This window comes from Terrapene carolina, unplaced genomic scaffold (genome assembly GCF_002925995.2).
Source record: "Terrapene carolina triunguis isolate 2854851 unplaced genomic scaffold, T_m_triunguis-2.0 Scaffold69, whole genome shotgun sequence".
NCBI classification, from domain to species: Eukaryota; Metazoa; Chordata; order Testudines; family Emydidae; genus Terrapene; species Terrapene triunguis.
In genome coordinates this window covers 41,214,092-41,231,556 of record NW_020664420.1, presented here as the reverse complement: position 1 = coordinate 41,231,556, position 17,465 = coordinate 41,214,092, and the positions used below count along the sequence as shown (strand labels likewise).

Genomic DNA, 17,465 nt, shown 5'->3' with positions numbered 1-17,465 from the left:
ATGTAGCTATATGTTCATTTTATTGTCTAAATTCTATAATTAAGGTTGAGATGGGTCAGTTGCTGATGTTTTTTTTCCTGAAAATAGCCTCCATCTGCACCAAAATCTCTTGGGACATTTGAGTTTCTAAAAGAACATATAAGAGGTTCTAAAATATTTAATACTGGAAACATTTTAGCCCACTTTTAAAATTCAAGGATGACTAGTGTTAAATAGTATGCATGTAGACCTCAATGGGCTAGTGAACTCATCTTGTTTGTGGGTTTATTTTTCTTTAAGAAAGACATACCAAGGGACATTGAAGTGACTAGCCACAAATAATGAGCTCTTCAGGTGGACCTCAATACCTTCTGATTAAACATGATAGTAAATATGGGTTCTCCTATAGGTTCCTGGATCTATTATCCCTGGGAATAAATACTTCCTTAACCATTAGAAATTGAACTTAACTGCTCTCCTTCCTCTGACTGGTAAAGTCTTTCAGAAGATTGTAAAGTTCTAGAGGATTTCTGGTAGCCCTTAATTGGCCCAGGAAGGCTTGTGATCTTGGATATTTTTCACCTCACTCTGAAGCATGAGGCGTGGGTCGCTTGCTGGGATCATCTGTGTATATATCACTTAATCAATTCCCTGCTATTGCAGGGGCCACAGGCATTGGTGCATCTTGGTCCCTCCTGTTCTCTGCCTGTGCCACACAATAGTTTAATCTCCAGAGAGCTATAATATTTTGGTCTTGTTCTGGTTGTTGGGTTTAGTGTGTGGGTGGGTTTAGTGTGTAGGTGTCTGGGTGATGTCAATAGCCTTGATGTACAGGAGGTAAGACTAAATAAGCTAGAGGTCCCTTCTGACCTTAAACTCTATGACTTAGTTCCTGGAGATTCAGTAGCTTGCCTTTATCTTCATATATTATTTCCTGATTCCAGAGCCCAGTTCATCAGGGAAAATCTGGTTTGATCACTATTGTGAATCTGGTTCTTAGAGGGTTCATGTGAAGAATTGGCTTATATTGCAACCGGTGACTTAAATACTTGCGCACCTGCCTAATGTTGACATATTAAGACATCTTCAGGGCCTGATAAAAGGACAGAAAACATAATTTTTGGACATATTTTTCATAACATCCTTTGGCTCAAATGACAGGCATAATAAAAGCCCAAGTTTTTATTCCCTCAGGCTCCAAATAGCAGCTGTTTGGCCCTAAATGGGCACGGTAGAGCATAGATTTCCTTCTGAAAGTGGTGAGATTTGTTTTGTTTTGTTTTGTTCAGAAGTAAACTAGAGGCTCTCCCATCCGTCTTAGATACTGTAAGGTTTTTTTTGCTAAAATGGCTCACATGCTCCCTCTGAACTCCAGAGAATAAATGTATTGGAATTTTTCACTCTTCAGATGACTTTTTAGTGTTCTTTTGTCTAATCATTTGTGGGAGTTGTCATACATAGATCTATACCTGTTTATTCCATCAGGACAAAATAGTAGTGGTTAAGTCAGTGTCTTGTTTCTTTCATAGAATCATAGAATATCAGGGTTGGAAGGCACCTCAGGAGGTCATCTAGTCCCAACCCCGTGCTCAAAGCAGGACCAATCCCCAGACAGATTTTTGCCCCAGATCCCTAAATGGCCCCCTCAAGGATTGAGCTTACAACCCTGGGTTTAGCAGGCCAATGCTCAAACCACTGAGCTATCCCTCCCCCCGAAGTGAAATAATCTTTCCAATTAGATCAGACGTTCCTCCAAGGTACAACAGAGCAAGAAAGTACCATCCTACACTCAGAGAGCTTTATATATATATATATATAGAGAGAGAGAGATATCTTTGCAGAGGATTCAGGAAATTAAAAACAGGTCACCTATTCATTCTTTTTAGGAACAGGCCCATATGAATTCTTAACAGCCTCCTTAGACTTTAACCTAAAACAACAAAGACTGTATTAAGAAAGCGGTCATACCATACAGAGAGGATAAGCTATCAACATTATTCCACAGTATGTCACGCTAAATGTGCATTACTTATCTGTAAGTAAATGTATTTGGAATAAAGTATTCCATTACAGGCTTTCAATGGCAGCCTCTGCAGATGCAGCCTTCAGCAGGTGGGTCATACGTGATGCAATCTATAATCTTTTTGTTCTATATATCTTTTTTTTCATAAGTTACTGTTGAAGTTTTCATTGTCTAGGCTGGCATAATCAGGTCAAATGTTGAAAGAGTGAATTCTTCATCTTTCCAAGTCTATCTTTGTTAGGGTAGATAGCCTAGTATTTTTTTTGAAGTAGTGGTCAAGTGTTTTTACTGAAAATTTTCTTATGTGGTTCTTTGGAGACCAAATGAGAAATAACATATTTTCATTTTAACTGAATGAATCTAGTCAGTTGCCTCCTTTGAGTTTAGTGGAGTAACGTTACAAGAGATTTGTGGTTTCTTGATCTTCACTGATAATAAACAGTTTACTAAATTCTAAACTAATTTAAGGGGACTAACTCCTGCATCCTAATCCCAGCCCTGAGACTGACTTGTACAGTGAAAGTGTGTAAGGTACAACCTCCTTGTATATTGATTTCTTCATCTGTAAAAGGGAAGAGAAATGCTAGGAGCAGAGCCGGCTCTGGCTTTTTTGCCGCCCTAGGCAAAAAAGCCTCCGGCTGCCCCCCCCCCCCCCCCCCCCGGGGGGGGGGGGGGGGGGGGCGGCCGGGGGGGAGGGCGGCGAGCCCCGGCGGGGGCTCGGCTCTCCCCCCGACCCCGGCGGCCAGAGCGGCCGGGGCGAGGGGGGGGGGGGCGGCCAGAGCGCCGGGGGGAGGGCGGCGAGCCCGGCTGTGGCCCGGCGCTGCGCCGCCCCCCTCCAGGTGCCGCCCCAAGCACCAGCTTGGGTGCTTGGTGCCTGGAGCCGGCCCTGGCTAGGAGTCTTCTGGAAAATAATGCTGTATAAATTATTACTATTAATTATAATAACTTTATGCTCCATTACTGCCCCCTGTCCCTTCTTGGAATGAGGGGGGTCCTTGTCCCAATAATGTGACATTTTTCTTCGTTCAGCATGGACAAAAAGAGAAATTCCATATAGTCTTTCAGCCTCAGTGAGAAAGTTGGCTGAGTCTATAAGCATGGGGGCATGACAATGTGTGATTGTAGTAGTATGTTGGGAACCACGTAAGAATCTAAATGAGGCAGTTGTGTGTTCCACAGTGCTTTTTGTTGGATCATGAGGACAGGCCCTGGTTACATCTTTCTTTTATTCGTTTGATAAAACACCCACAAAAATCCTTTATTTACACTTTTTGAAACATTTTCTCATAAAATGTTATAGCAGCATTAATTTTCAAAGTTTTTCCTGCTGTATTTGTTGTAATGTTTCTTTTGTTTTTCAGTTAATTATATATCTTTTATTATACGTCCATTCATTTTCAGAGATGAAGTGCATCGGCTATAGAGTAAAATATATATTTTAATTTGATTTAATATATTTAGCGAGAAAGTAGTTGCTTAAGGCCACTTGACCCAGGCAGGGTAAATACTGTATTCTAAATACATTTTCTTACAGATAAGTAACTCCTGTTCACCTTTACACTTCAGTTGATCATTTCTGAAAATAAACTTTTAGTAATTGGTCATTCTAAAACTAGTTGTTCTAGAACTGAAAATGATTCCTTCACTATCTGTTTATTTACAAATGTGGAAACAGATTTATCTTTCATTTTTCATCAGACAGGCAGTTAAAATGGAATGTTGTGTTAAAAATGCTACTGTAGACAAATTTATTTTGCATTTCTGGTGTCTCTGTTTGAAAACTTTGAATTTTTTATTGATAATAAACATGAAATAGCATCAGATGATAGCAAGCAAAAGATTGCTTATGTGTTTGTGTACACACAAAATTGACCTTTGTGATCCAGCTTAACATCTAAGCACCAAGAGCAGTCATTTGTTTTGACAGCAGAATTAATTGAGGCTAAAACAGTCGAAATTCCACTTGTATCAAGCTGTTCATTAGGAATTGCTCTCTGGCTTTAGTGCTGTCAGAAAAATAACTTGTCCTGCTATGATTAAATTGCAGAATAATGGTCGGTCCACTGCATTCAAGAGAGAGGTTGAATAAACTTTCTACTGTGAAAACAATTCAGAAGTGACACACTGCAAGGGGGGTCAGAATGTGCATTGATATCCAGCTGAGCTGTCAACTGGCACTGAGCCAGGCACGCAAAGCTCTGCCATTTGAAGCGGCATGAGAGGCATATGCAGTTTTTAAAAAATTGTCCTCCTTTCATGCATGATTTCATGTCAAATAAAAAAAAACTTGTTTTCTCAAAAACAAGGATATTGTCTTATCACATTGGTAACTACAAGTAGCTTTGCAATTTTTTCTTTTTCAATTTTATAAGTTTTAGGTTGATGAAAATTTTAAAAATGCTTGTGCATATTAATGTATATATAAACTGATTGTGACGTAAAGCTAATTTTTTTTGCAATGAAGTGAAATGCAGTTCATAAAAGAATAGATAATTTTAAGTAGAAAAAGTAATGTGACTATTCAATTTTGATTAATTTTTTAGCTTGTTGGGATTTCCCAGTCTAAAGTATACTTACAAGAGATCTCAAAGGCTATTTTTGAATGTACAATATAATTATGTTTTCTTTGCCAGCAATATTGAATTAGTTTTTGAATGATTATTTGCCTCTTTTATTTGTTAAAGAATTACCTTGTGTATGTGTTTTATTTTTGGGGTGGTGTTTTTTTTGTTTGTTTGTTTTTTGAAGTCTAAGTGATTCTATCCCACTAACCGATAGTTGAGGTCTTAGCCAAAATTGTTGTCTTAGCCTCTCCCCCACAGCATATACTCGTGACTTGTTGTAGCACCCTGTTCAACCTGGCTGACAAGAGACATAAATGTCTTCAAGGCCATTAGTGCCGCTTCATAGATTAATTAGGTAGCAAGTGTAAGATTGTTGTCATTTAAAACTCCTTGTGCCTGTTCATCTTCCTCAGAGATGAAATGCATCCTATTTAAAATATTCCTAGTGTCCACTAGACAAGGGACAAAGAATTTTATTGACATCATTTATTTCCTTTTCCATTCAGGAATCAAAAAGTAAATTATACATACATCATAGCAGTTGCAGATTTATATACCACTATTGAGCATTATTGTTTCAAAGAACAGAGCTGACCTGGCAGTTTTGGAGTGAGATTAATACTGCAGTATCTTTGGCCAGCCTTCTCCATCCTTTTGAAGTGTCACAAAACTCCATGCATTCACACACCTTTTCTAGCTAGAGGACAGGCAGTAGATACTCTGATATTCTAGGAGTGATGTCATGAGTTGAAGCCACTTGATGTGGCGTATTAATTTATTTATTACAAGTAGTATTAATTTATTTCAAGTAGTATTTGGTTAATTTCAACAGAATTTGTCCACTGTTCTGATCACGTTATCCTACCCCTTCAGTCATCCTACTGACTTCCCCTTTTCCATTGTATCAAGTTCAAGCTTCTTGTCCTTTACAACTCAGCCACTCCTTGCTTATTTGCTCTAGCCTAATTGATGTATTGCTCCTGTCTTTTCCATGCTATATCAATGCCTCTAGTCTAGCCTTATACACCTATTAGCTTGTTTCTCCCTGTGACAAAGTTCCTCCTCTATCTTGGTGAGTCCTGCGCTTATTGGCGGATTTTCTTGCCTCAGAGATTCACCATGTGGGTTGGGGAACAGCCCAGAGACCTTCCCCTCTGGAAGAACCCACAGTCCAGGTCAATTGGGAGGTTTGGGGGGAACCCGGGCCCGCCCTCTACTCCGGGTTCCAGCCCAGGGCCCTGTGGACTACAGCTGTCTATAGTGCCTCCTGTAACAGCTGCATGACAGCTACAACTCCCTGGGCTACTTCCCCATGACCTCCTCCAAATATCTTCCTTATTCTCACCACAGGACCTTCCTCCTGGTGTCTGATAACGCTTGTGCTCCTCAGTCTTCCAGCAGCACACCCTCTCACTCTCAGCTCCTTGCGCCTCTTGCTCCCAGCTCCTCACACTCTCGCACTACAAACTGAAGTGAGCTCCTTTTTAAAACCCAGGTGCCCTGATTAGCCTACCTTAATTGATTCTAGCAGCTTCTTCTTAATTGGCTCCAGGTGTCCTAATTAGCCTGCCTGCCTTAACTGGGCCCCTGCTCTGGTCACTCAGGGAACAGAAAACTACTCATCCAGTGACCAGTATATTTGCCCTCTACCAGACTCCTGTACCCCACTGGTCTGGGTCTGTCACACTCCCACATCTATATCTGCCTCGCACGCTGTCCCCTATCTGGAATTCTTCTGGAATGTATACCTAGAAGCTTTCATTACCCTATCTTGAAACTGTTTTCTGATTAAGTGCGAATGGGATAATTTATACACAATTTCAAGAGCTTACTTATTTTGAGGCCCTCTCCTTGTCACAGGATATGCATCCAAACTCCCACTGATATCAAAATAATTAGGATGCATATCCTATGGCAGGGTTGGCCACTGAAACTTTACATTTCTCATCCTTCTGCTTTGAAGGTTAGAGAGAGTGGTGAGCTATAGTTCAGCTTATTGTAAATGTGATAATTTTCCCTGCATGTGTCTTTTGAAACATTCTCATTAAATTATATATGGACTTTCATGATAAACCTATTTTGAATGGCTCATAATTTTCTCAAATATCTTACTTTTGACCTGAAACTTTCTAGGCGTGGCCTCAAATTTTTTTTAAAGTTGATGGAAAATCATTTGTAATTTTTCAACTACAAAAACAACTCATTCTGCTTTTTTAAATCCTATATATTTATTAATTATTTTAGCCTGGCTGAATTTTTCTATCCTTGTTACTCTTTTTTCCACAGTATGCATCATGGTATTATCTACGTGCTTCTCAGCTAGAATAGACCTATGTGATAACTTCTTCAGTAGACTTTTTTAAAAAATTGAAATGATCTATGTTGATAGCATTCATTGGGTAATAGACTCCTGATTTGTATTTAGAAAGAAAGACATAAGCAATTTCCAATATATTTTAGGCTATTTGTGGTACATCATTTCTGTTTAGTTTACAGGCTACATCATTATGGAGTATTTTAGACATGTAGTGTTTATTAATTAGGTGAGTGTGCACTTATATTACAATTACATTCCAGAATTATATGTGTATATATATTTTTTTTACTTTGAGCAATTGCAGAAATTTAGCACACTGGTTAGTAGCGATTAGTATCTTTGTATTTTTTTTAATGAAACAGAATAATTAATACAGTGTTACTATTGTAAATTTTAAAAAATTCAAGAAATGTAAGTAACTGTTTCCTAATAAAATAACTCGCCTATAATGAATATAAAAAATAAATATAAACATTTAACAGCTTAATTAATACAGTGGAGTCGCATCATAGGCACTTTTAACTATATGCGCTCGGCAAAACAAAAAGAGAAAAATAACAATTTAAATACTGTACCTGTAGTGCGGGCGATTCCACCCACCATTCCACTCAATGAGTGTTTGACTATATGCGATTTTCGCCTTATGCGCTGACTTCAGAACCTAACCCCCGCGTAAGATGCGACTCCCCTGTAATTTAAAATACTACATAACAGTATATGCAATGTAGGTGAGTTTAAATTTCTCCTAGTTATGTAGCTTTTACATTTTGTGACTTAATTGTTAAATACATTATATTCATGAATTTAATGTGTATTTGTCATATAATAATAGACTGTTTGCAGCACTTCTGTAGTTAAGAAGGGTTCAATTCAAGGGTTAAGAAGGGTTCAATTCAAGCTCCCCCCCCCCCCCCCACCCTTTTCGGTAAAACCATTGACTGCAGCCTGAAACTATCCATGCTTGATCTGACTGAGAGATTATTCAGGGACTTTTTGCAAAGTGTGAAATTTAGTTCAACTGTTAGAGTTATCAGAATAAGCCCAAAATAAATGCAAATTACAGATTTTTTGGTGTGTGGAAATAACTCTCAAAGAGCTTCATTTTAGAACCTGGAACTGGCCAAATCATAAGTCCATAGAGGAATAATCACGTCTATTTTGGAAAAAAGTATGTTTATAATTGATAGAGATATCGGTATTCAAAAATGAGAGAGTGTCTGCAGTTAATTTTCCTAACATTTGGTGTTGCGCCAAAAAAAAAACCAACCACTTAAAACATTTACCAAACATTCTATTTTGGCCACTTTCATTTTCACATTGCTTTAGATTATATAAATGAGAGAACATGTTTTTGCCATTTCACATTTCATGTTCCTTGGGGAATAGGGTTCCTCCTCATTGACATGAATTACGTTTCCTTATCTTAAGGGAGCCAGAAAGGAAGAGATTTCAGTTCTTCAGTTATAATACAGTGAACTTATGTTCCTATTCATTTGTACTGCAGTAGCACCTAGAGATTCCAAGCAGGGAGCAGGGCCCAATTATGGCACTGATTCTGAAGACTTTGGCTAGCCAATCTGCTTCAGCAGATGGTTTAGTCCTCTCAGTACCAATATTACATCCTGTACCTAGAAACAATCGCTTTTTCTCCTTTGGATGCTGTAGTGGATAATGCATATTCACTGTTAGATCGTTGGCTCCCAGGGTCATTGGCGTTAGCCTGTGCACCATTGGGTTCTATAAGCAATAGAGTTTGTGCAGCTAGGATCTCAGTTCACCTTCTAAACAGAAGTATATTTATATTGAGACTACTTCAGCCTTCTGTGGTGACCCTATGTAAGCTTCTTCCTTTGTCCTCTATTCAGTCCTTGGATATTGTGGAGTTGTTGATATGGATTTCTGTCTGCTTCATGGTGGGCACATTTACATCAACATCTCCATACCGCCTTTACAAGAACAGGTGAAACAATATGGACTCCCATGCCAGTGCATGCAAATGACTCACAGCTCTTCCTAGCCTACGCAACATATGACAAAATCACTGCCATCGAGCTGGCCACGTGCTTAGATGAGGTCAGCTCACGAATGAAGAATGTCTGGTTGAAGCAGAACCTAAAAAAGAGGAAGGTTATGTTGGTTGACAGAGGAAAGCACTTTGAGGTTTTTGTAGTCACAGTGCAGACTCTATTGGCTGAAGATGCACAAACACAATTAGTCCAGTACACGATTTAGGTGTGCTTCTGGATTTCTCATTGATGTTAAGCTGTTGTATAGCAGTGTTCATGCATAACACCTTCTGCTGTCTCTGGTTGCCTAGGAGATAGCGATCTGTTTTGGTGGATGATGATCTGGTCTCAGTTTTTCATCCTTTTGTAACCCCTCCGGCTGTACTCCAGCAGTAGTATCTATTCTTGCATCCATTTGTGCACTATATACACTTTGGTACATTCTAGTATAATAAGTAGTCCTCCTCAAGATACCCAAAACAGGAGTAGAATAGATGTTTAAGTCTATTGAAATATCAGATGTATTAGACTGTGAAATAATTTTCAAAGGCAGATGGTGGTAATTGGGATGGACAAAATATAGAAACCGTGATGGATTGTTAATGAATTCTTAAAGTGTTGAAGTGTGATATCTTCTCTAATTACAGTATAATTTTCTATATTATAATGCTTAAAAAAACCCTGAAACTTGCAGCATGTCTGTCTTACTCCTGGGGGTATTCTGTGCCAAAAAATTTAAAATTCTGCATACAATACAGTATTTTAAAATTCTGCAAAATCTGCATATTTTATTTATCAAAATATAATCATGACAGTTTCAATTTTGGTAATTTATTTCAAAATACCTGTCAGCAAGTATGACTGTAACAATATGGACAACAAACAAGATTCAGGATTTTTTTTTTTTTTTTTTTTTACCAATAGATTCCCTACTAGGCATATTAATACAGAGCTTTGAGTAATAATTCATTTAAACTACAATACAGAAATGTAATTCTCGCACCCCTCAGAAGCAGTGCAAAGTTTTGGGGGAGTCAGGGAGTAATGGAGGAGCTCCAGGAGAGGGAAGGAGCCTGAGAATGAACCTGGAGAGTAAATGTTGGGTGTGGGTGGGAGAAGTATGGAACAGGTTTTTTGCGGGGATAGTTGGGGAGCCTCCCCCATGCAGACCCTAGCTCAATGCTGTCACCCCACTAGCTCCTGTGCAGACCCTGTGGGGCCCCTAGCCCCACCCCCTTCTTGTCCTCATTTAATAATGACTCATTCATTTTGTAATGAGTACCAGTCAAAACAGATAAAAAATGCTCTTAAGCACCACTAGTCTTTTTTGCATTTTTTCTAATCTAGATCAGAACATTCTGAAAGATGCACAACTTTCTTGTATTTCTAACACAGTAAAACTCAAAATACCACAAAAAGGCAGTCTCAAAGTATTGCTTATTATGAAAGCCTTTTTATAGCGAGAATGGGAACAACTTCTGTATTTAAGATTGTATAAATGTTTCCATTCCAACGCCCTGTTTTCAGTGACTGTAATTGAGTTTCTCCAGGCTTGGATCTCTACCTAAAAGTGGTAATTTATTTTAAAGTCTGAAGAAAAAAAGTTATTTGGTTTGAGTATGGGATTTGAAAACAATACTTTTGCTACTTTACACATAATATAAATATCATGTGTGTGTTCGTAGACACGTACAGAGGTTGGGCCCATTATAATAGGCACTGTACAAACACACAGAAGGGACAGTCCCTGCCCCCAAAGAACTTAGGGCATGTCTACACTGCAGTATAAGCCAAGGGTTAATGGAAATTGCACCAGCTGACCCATTTTGGGGAACCCTGGGCTTGAGCATCTACATTGTATTTTAACGCTGTGTTAAAACTTTTCGAAACTGTGCTCAAACCTAGGGCTCTGGCATCCACGCCAAAGTGTGCAGACCCAAGTCAAAGTAACCAAATCCCAGAGTCCCTAGCATGTGCCCGTCCCTTCCCTGAAATGTGGCCACTTTATCTCTAGGGACTGTGGTGCACTGTGGGAAAGCTTTACTTCCTGCCCTGCACTTGACCAGGAAGCACTTCGCTTTGCGAAAGTCTTGATCAGTTCATTCTCCATTGTAAACCCAAGAGGCTCTCTGATAGTGTGCTTGCAGATCAGTGAACAGAAGAGAATGGATTAACGCTGACCTGAGCTGCTGCAGTTTGCAAAGGTGGTGAGGGCGGCTTCCATTTTCAATACAATGGGTGGCACACTGTTAGGATAGAGAGGAATAAGGAAGTTGTCCATGGAATTGTGGGATACTTCTGGCAGACTCCCAGGACCCGAGTCATGCCGGACTTTGTCTACCCTGTAAAGCAATAGGTCCTGGGTCCTGGCTTAATTAGAGCTTGGACCTTTCAGCCCTGCAGGGTCCTGGGACCCGGGGTCTGTGCCCTGGTTAGCAGTGTTGGATGCAAGGAGGGTAGCCTCAAGCACAGGCTTACATTGCAGCGTATATATACCCTCAGTGTCTAAAGTGTAGTGTCCAGGACAGTGAACACCATTGTTAAAACGATACTGACCACTTGAAATCTATACTCTGTTTCAAACAATGAGTTACAGGTAATTTAAGTATTACACCTGTCCTGATGCCTTCTGGTATTTTTGTCATTTTTACAATCTTTTCTCTATTTTTAAAAATATTTTTCTCTCTGCTCTTGCAGTATAAACCCAAACAAAACTATTTACCGTCAAAATAATTGACTCTTCTGGGTAAACAGGAGAGCTAACTACAAACAAGGAGCTGTCAAATGCACAAAATAAACTGGGAAAAATAGAGAAGAATAAACTTGATTAAAACAGATTTGTATGCCACTGTAGTGCTGGAGCCATGTCTGTCTTTCCCATTTTGACTTTTCTTTGCATTTCTCTTTTCTCATTAAAAAACATTAAAAACTTAATATTAATAGAATATAATATGCTTGCAAATTTGAATATACACTCAATGAAAGGTAAAAGGTTAGGTGTCCTAAACGCAGTGTTAACTTAGCTACTTTGAATGTAACATACATTAAATTGTACTTGTAATATTCTTATTGGTAGTCACACACATTCTGTGTGGATCTTGACCATGTAATATTGTTGCCCTGATATCTGAATATTCAAATTTGAAACCTTACTATCATGTTAATTATTTAATTATATGTTCATCATTATATGTGTATGATTGTGCAACTTAACTGATCACAATGCAGCTAGGGGTGTCTGAGATGTAAACTGGGTCTTAGCAAGTCTATCCAGAGTTAGGTAGCATCATTATCTCACCTACCTTGTCTCTCTAGTACCCTGAGACCAACACAGCTACAACAACACTGCAAACTAAACTGTCCAGTCTGTTTGGAAGAAAAAGATGCCACTTTCAAAACACCTCAGAAAATGTCTTTTAAAATTAAAACTAATAGCTAAGTTAGATTAATATTAATTTTCAATGTTCTTCCTTTAAGGCCTTATCGAATTTGAAGAATGCAACACAGCTAGTGCAGTTGAAGGTGAGTTCCTGCAGTAAAGTTGTTGCATAATTTCTTAAATGTCTGCTTAAGGTATATCTATATAGATAGATATTTTTTTAAATGACGTGTGTGTAAATTAAAAAATGGAACCAGGTTATGAAGGGTATTCAACACATTAAATAAAACTACAAGGAGTCCGGTGGCACCTTAAAGACTAAAGATGCATCTGAAGAAGTGAGGTTTTTTACCCATGAAAGCTTATGCCCAAATAAATCTGTAAGTCTTTAAGGTGCCACCGGACTCCTTGTTGTTTTTCTGGATACAGACTAACACAGCTACCCCCTAATACTTGATATTAAATAAAACTGGTTACTCTACTTTTAAATAATTTGAAAGGCTAATAAGTAATGGATATTATTGAGTAATGCATTATTTTTTTTAACTGACATTCAAGAAAACATCCAATACCACTATTTTACAGTCTTACTGTACAATTGCCAAGAGATCAAAATGTTTCTCATAAACAGCTGTACTTTCATCCATAACCATTTGGTTGTGATCCCTGATCTGGCCCTCTGTTTCTAGAATATTGGACCTCAAATGATTGGAAAACTTAACAAGTGTTAAAGTAAGTTGCCAAAACTACAATGGAAGGACAACTGATCAGAGAAGCACCATTTTGAGAACTATAGTCTCACACCACAATATTAATGGTTTTTAGTTTGATAAGGGACAAGAAAGAGAGTGCTTTCTGAAATAGACTAGAAGGAAAATGAATATCAGATCATACACTGAAGAATTATTATTTCTTCAGAGAGGAGGGATTCCATCAGTCTGCGTCCTTTTTATTTTATAATTGGCTGAATTGTAGCTTCCTGATTAAAAGAACTCTAGTTTTCTCAGCCAGAAAATTTCCAAGACTGGGGAAATCCCTCTGCTGAATCCATGCACCTAATGTGGGGAACATTGTCATTTTGTAACGTTGTTTTCAAACTGGCAGAACAGTCGTTGACTTACTGTTCCAGATATCCAGATTATAAAACTGCCTTCCTAAAAACACAGCTTGCTTCAATTAAGAGGATATTTGGGAAGACTGGAATAAAAGGCATAGGTTTGCATCCTACCTAGCTGTTCGTGGAGGCATATAGTCAGTCCCATATTTTTAGATCTGCGGAAATAGTAGTCAGATTTGCTTCAGCATAAATCCAGGAGAGGAGTAGACATGGTAATGAGTCTGATATGGTGTCTGATTGAAACTAATTTTGACACATAAGATCATTATAAAATAAAACTTGTAGTAATTATGCTTGTATCATGTACAATTCAAAGTCAGTTTTACTATGCAGAATGTATTTATTGTTATGATACAAAGGACTTTAACCTTTGGAATAGTTTTTATTCAGTTCCCTCTTTTTGTTGTAAGCATGCTGCAAATCTTTTGACTCCACTAATTTAGTTCCAGGTTTACCATGGAAGTTAGACTGGTTTTCCTCCTGGACTAGTTATTAGGGTTTTGGCAGTTGAATAGACTAGATGGTCTGTGGTATTGCCCGTTCCATGCTTGTGATCCTTTATTAATTCAATATAGAAAACTACAATAAGACTCAGTGGTGTGTCTTCTTATTTTATAAAGCTTTTTTTTTTTTTTGTAGAGGAATCTTCATGACATTTAATGTTGTATTGTCAGTTTTACCCATTCTCTCTGAAATGTCCACCGTCTTGCATTGGTGTAAATAATATAAGATTATGGATTCATTGAGCAGTATCTATCAAATCAACTGTAAATCTTACATACCCTCTCCCCCAAATTAGTGGGGAGAGGGAATCAAAAAAAACTGAGCCATTCAAAAAACCGATGTATTGAAAATAAAGCATTGAAGATGGACATAAATGTTATACAGAGAATTGTGTTCATAAATGTATTATCTATATTGTTAAATATAAATTCATCTTGGTGGTCTTCTAATGATAAACATTTGTTCTGTAGGGATCAAACCAAGGAAAAGAAAGGCATTTGGTTTATCAGGAATAATTAAGAAAGAAAAAGATGCAGAATCTGTGTAAGTAGATTTCAAACCCGGAGCATTCGGTCCTAAATGAAAATGGAACAGCGTAATTGTGGAGATAAATATTTAGCTAATGTTTGTGACAAGAAATAATTTTACAAGTGATGTTTAAAGGCACACCATTAAAAGGATTGAAAAGGATCTTTTTCCCTGAAAAATGTGTTCCTCTTTTAGATGCAAGTAACACACCTAGGATTACTGTAACTGAAAGAAGTTAGTGGGGGAAAGATTTTGTTTTGTTTATTTTGTGCATTTGACAGTACTTTGTGTGTTTCATTGTGTGCTCTGCATAGGTAGTTAGACATCTTTGTCCTACAAATCGTTAAGCACCTGAGTACCTTTACTCACTAGAGTAGTTCCACATAAGTCAGTGGTTCTACACACGTGAGTAAAGGTGTGTGCGCCTAAGTATTTGCAGGATCAGGGCCTTAGTTTCTCTCTTTCTGAAAAGACCCTTATAAGCAACAAGAGAAGAGCAGAATAACCTTTAACCACTTTTTTCAAGGGAATTGTTTTATCAATATGAGGAATTAAAGGATGTTCTATCAGAAAGTGCATTTTAAAAAAATTCAAGTTGGCAATATCCCTTTAAGTATGAGATAATTATAACTCGTACATTTCAAAGTGTTTGGCATGTGAAGTTTCTAGAAGCATAGGAAAATAAAATTTTATTTTGGAATGAGACAAGGAATTTTCTTTTGAAAAAATTTGAATTCATAAATATTTGCTGTGTGCTTATAAGCAAAAAACCCCAAGCCTTTTTAGACAAAAATTCTGTACAGTTTAAAAAATGTTGACAGGGCAAGTAGATGAAAATTTTATGTACAACCAGACATAATATGTAAAATTGTTGCCAACATATGTTGTGCCTTCCTTTCATCTACTTTCTTGTAAAGTAGCCATTTTGATTCCATTTAGCTTTCTTGTGTGAATGGGGTTAACCAAGTTCTGTAGTTATTAACCCTCCTTGAATTTTTTGCCAATAGAATTATATTTTGACCTTAACTATGGTTTATTACTCAAACTAATCTCAGATTCCATATTACTCAATTGTTAAGTTAGCTTGTTCTCAAACCAGGAATCTCATTCCCTTGAAAAAACAATGAGGAATCCTTATGAACCTTAGAGACTAACAAATTTATTTGGGCATAAGCTTTTGTGGGCTATAACCCACTTCATCAGATGCATGGAGTAGAAAATACAGTAGGCAGGTATAAATATACAGCACATGAGAAGGTGGGAGTTGCCTTACCAAGTGGGGCATCAGTGCTAACGAGGCCAATTCAATTAGGGTGGATATGGCCATTCTCAACAGTTGACAAGAAGGGGTGAATATCAACAGAGGGGAAATTATTTTTTGTAGTGACCCAGCCACTCCCAGTCTTTATTCAGGCCTAATTTGATGGTGAACAGTCTTCCTATCTAAGTAGGGTGACCAGACAGCAAGTGTGAAAAATCGGGACGGGGATGGGGTGTAATAGCAGCCTATATAAGAAAAAGACCCAAAAATCGGGACTGTCCCTATAAAATCAGGACATCTGGTCACCTTATATCTGAGCCTCCCAAAAGCTCCTAAGCAGGTTTCTGAGGCCTGGTCTACGCTAGGGGGTTAGGTTAAATTTAGCCGCGTTAGGTCAATTTAAAAATGAATGCGTCCCCACAACCAACCCCGTTCTGTCGACCTAAAGGGCTCTTAAAATCAACTTCTGTACTCCTCCCCAGCGAGGGGAGTAGCTCTATAATCGACTTTGCTGGGTCGACTTTGGGGTAGTGCGGACGCAATTCGACGATATTGGCCTCCAGGAGCTATCCCAGAGTGCTCCATTGTGACCACTCTGGACAGCACTTTGAACTCTGATGCACTAGCCAGGTACATAGGAAAAGCCCCGGGAACTTTTAAATTTCATTACCTGTTTGGTCAGCGTGGCGAACTCAGCAGCACAGGTGACCATGCAGTCCCCCCAGAATCGTAGAGCGTAGAATGTTTCTACGCTCCCCCTATCATCTCCGTCCCTGAGGTTATTGCAGATTAGAAGGTGGAAAAAACGCACTCACGATGACATGTTTTCCGAGCTCATGCGGTCCTCCCGCACTGATAGGGCACAGCTTAATGCATGGAAGCATTCAGTGGCAGAGGCCAGGAAAGAATTAAGTGAGCGCGAAGAGCGGAGGCAGGACGCGATGCTGAGGCTAATAGGGTAGCAAACGGACATGATAAAGCGTCTGTTGGAGTTGCAGGAAAGCCAACAAGAGCATAGACCCCCACTGCATCCACTATATAACTGCCTACCCTCCTCCCCATTTCCATAGTCTCCTTACCCAGATGCCCAAGAATGCGGCGGGGGAGGCTCCGGCCCAGCCACTCCACTCCAGAGGATGGCCAAGCAACAAAAGGCTGTCATTCAAACAGTTCGATTTTTTGTGTGGCTACAATAAGCAATGTGGCCTTGTCCTTCCCTCCTCCCCCATCCCACCCAGGCTACCTTGTCCGTTCTCTTTTTTTTTTTTTTAATTAAGAATGAATGCATGGTTTCAAAACAATAGTTACTTTATTTCGAAGGGAGGAGGGTGGTTGGCTTACAGGGAATTAAAATCAACAAAAGGGGCGGGTTTGCATCAAGGAGAAACACACACAACTGTCACACCGAAGCCTGGCCAGTCATGAAACTGGTTTTCAAAGCCTCTCTGCGCAGCGCGCCTTGCTGTGCTCTTCTAATCGCCCTGGTGTCTGGCTACTCAAAATCGGACGCCAGGCGATTTGCCTCAACCTCCCACCCCGCCATAAACGTCTTCCCCCTTACTCTCACAGATATTATGGAGCACACAGCAAGCAGCAATAACAATGGGAATGTTGGTTGCACTGAGGTCTGACGAACAGCACCAGTGAGCTTTTAAACGTCCAAAGGCACATTCTACCACCATTCTGCACTTGCCCAGCCTATAGTTGAACTGCTCCTTACTACTGTCCAGGCTTCATGAACGGATCCCCCGAGCTCATCGCTGGGGAGCAGGAGAGCAGAGTTGCAG

The 17,465-nt window shown here is 39.0% G+C and overlaps 1 protein-coding gene across 3 annotated transcripts in view; it reads left to right on the top strand.

The window, feature by feature from the left end:
* FCHO2 (FCH domain only 2) overlaps positions 1 to 17,465 on the top strand; it is a 216,385-nt gene that overhangs the window by 111,766 nt on the left and 87,154 nt on the right. For all 3 annotated transcript variants that reach the window (XM_024223692.2, XM_024223697.1, XM_024223703.2), the window contains 2 exons: positions 12,367 to 12,411; positions 14,360 to 14,432. In XM_024223692.2, the coding sequence (XP_024079460.1) occupies positions 12,367 to 12,411; positions 14,360 to 14,432 (118 nt within the window). The remainder of the gene's footprint in view (positions 1 to 12,366; positions 12,412 to 14,359; positions 14,433 to 17,465) is intronic.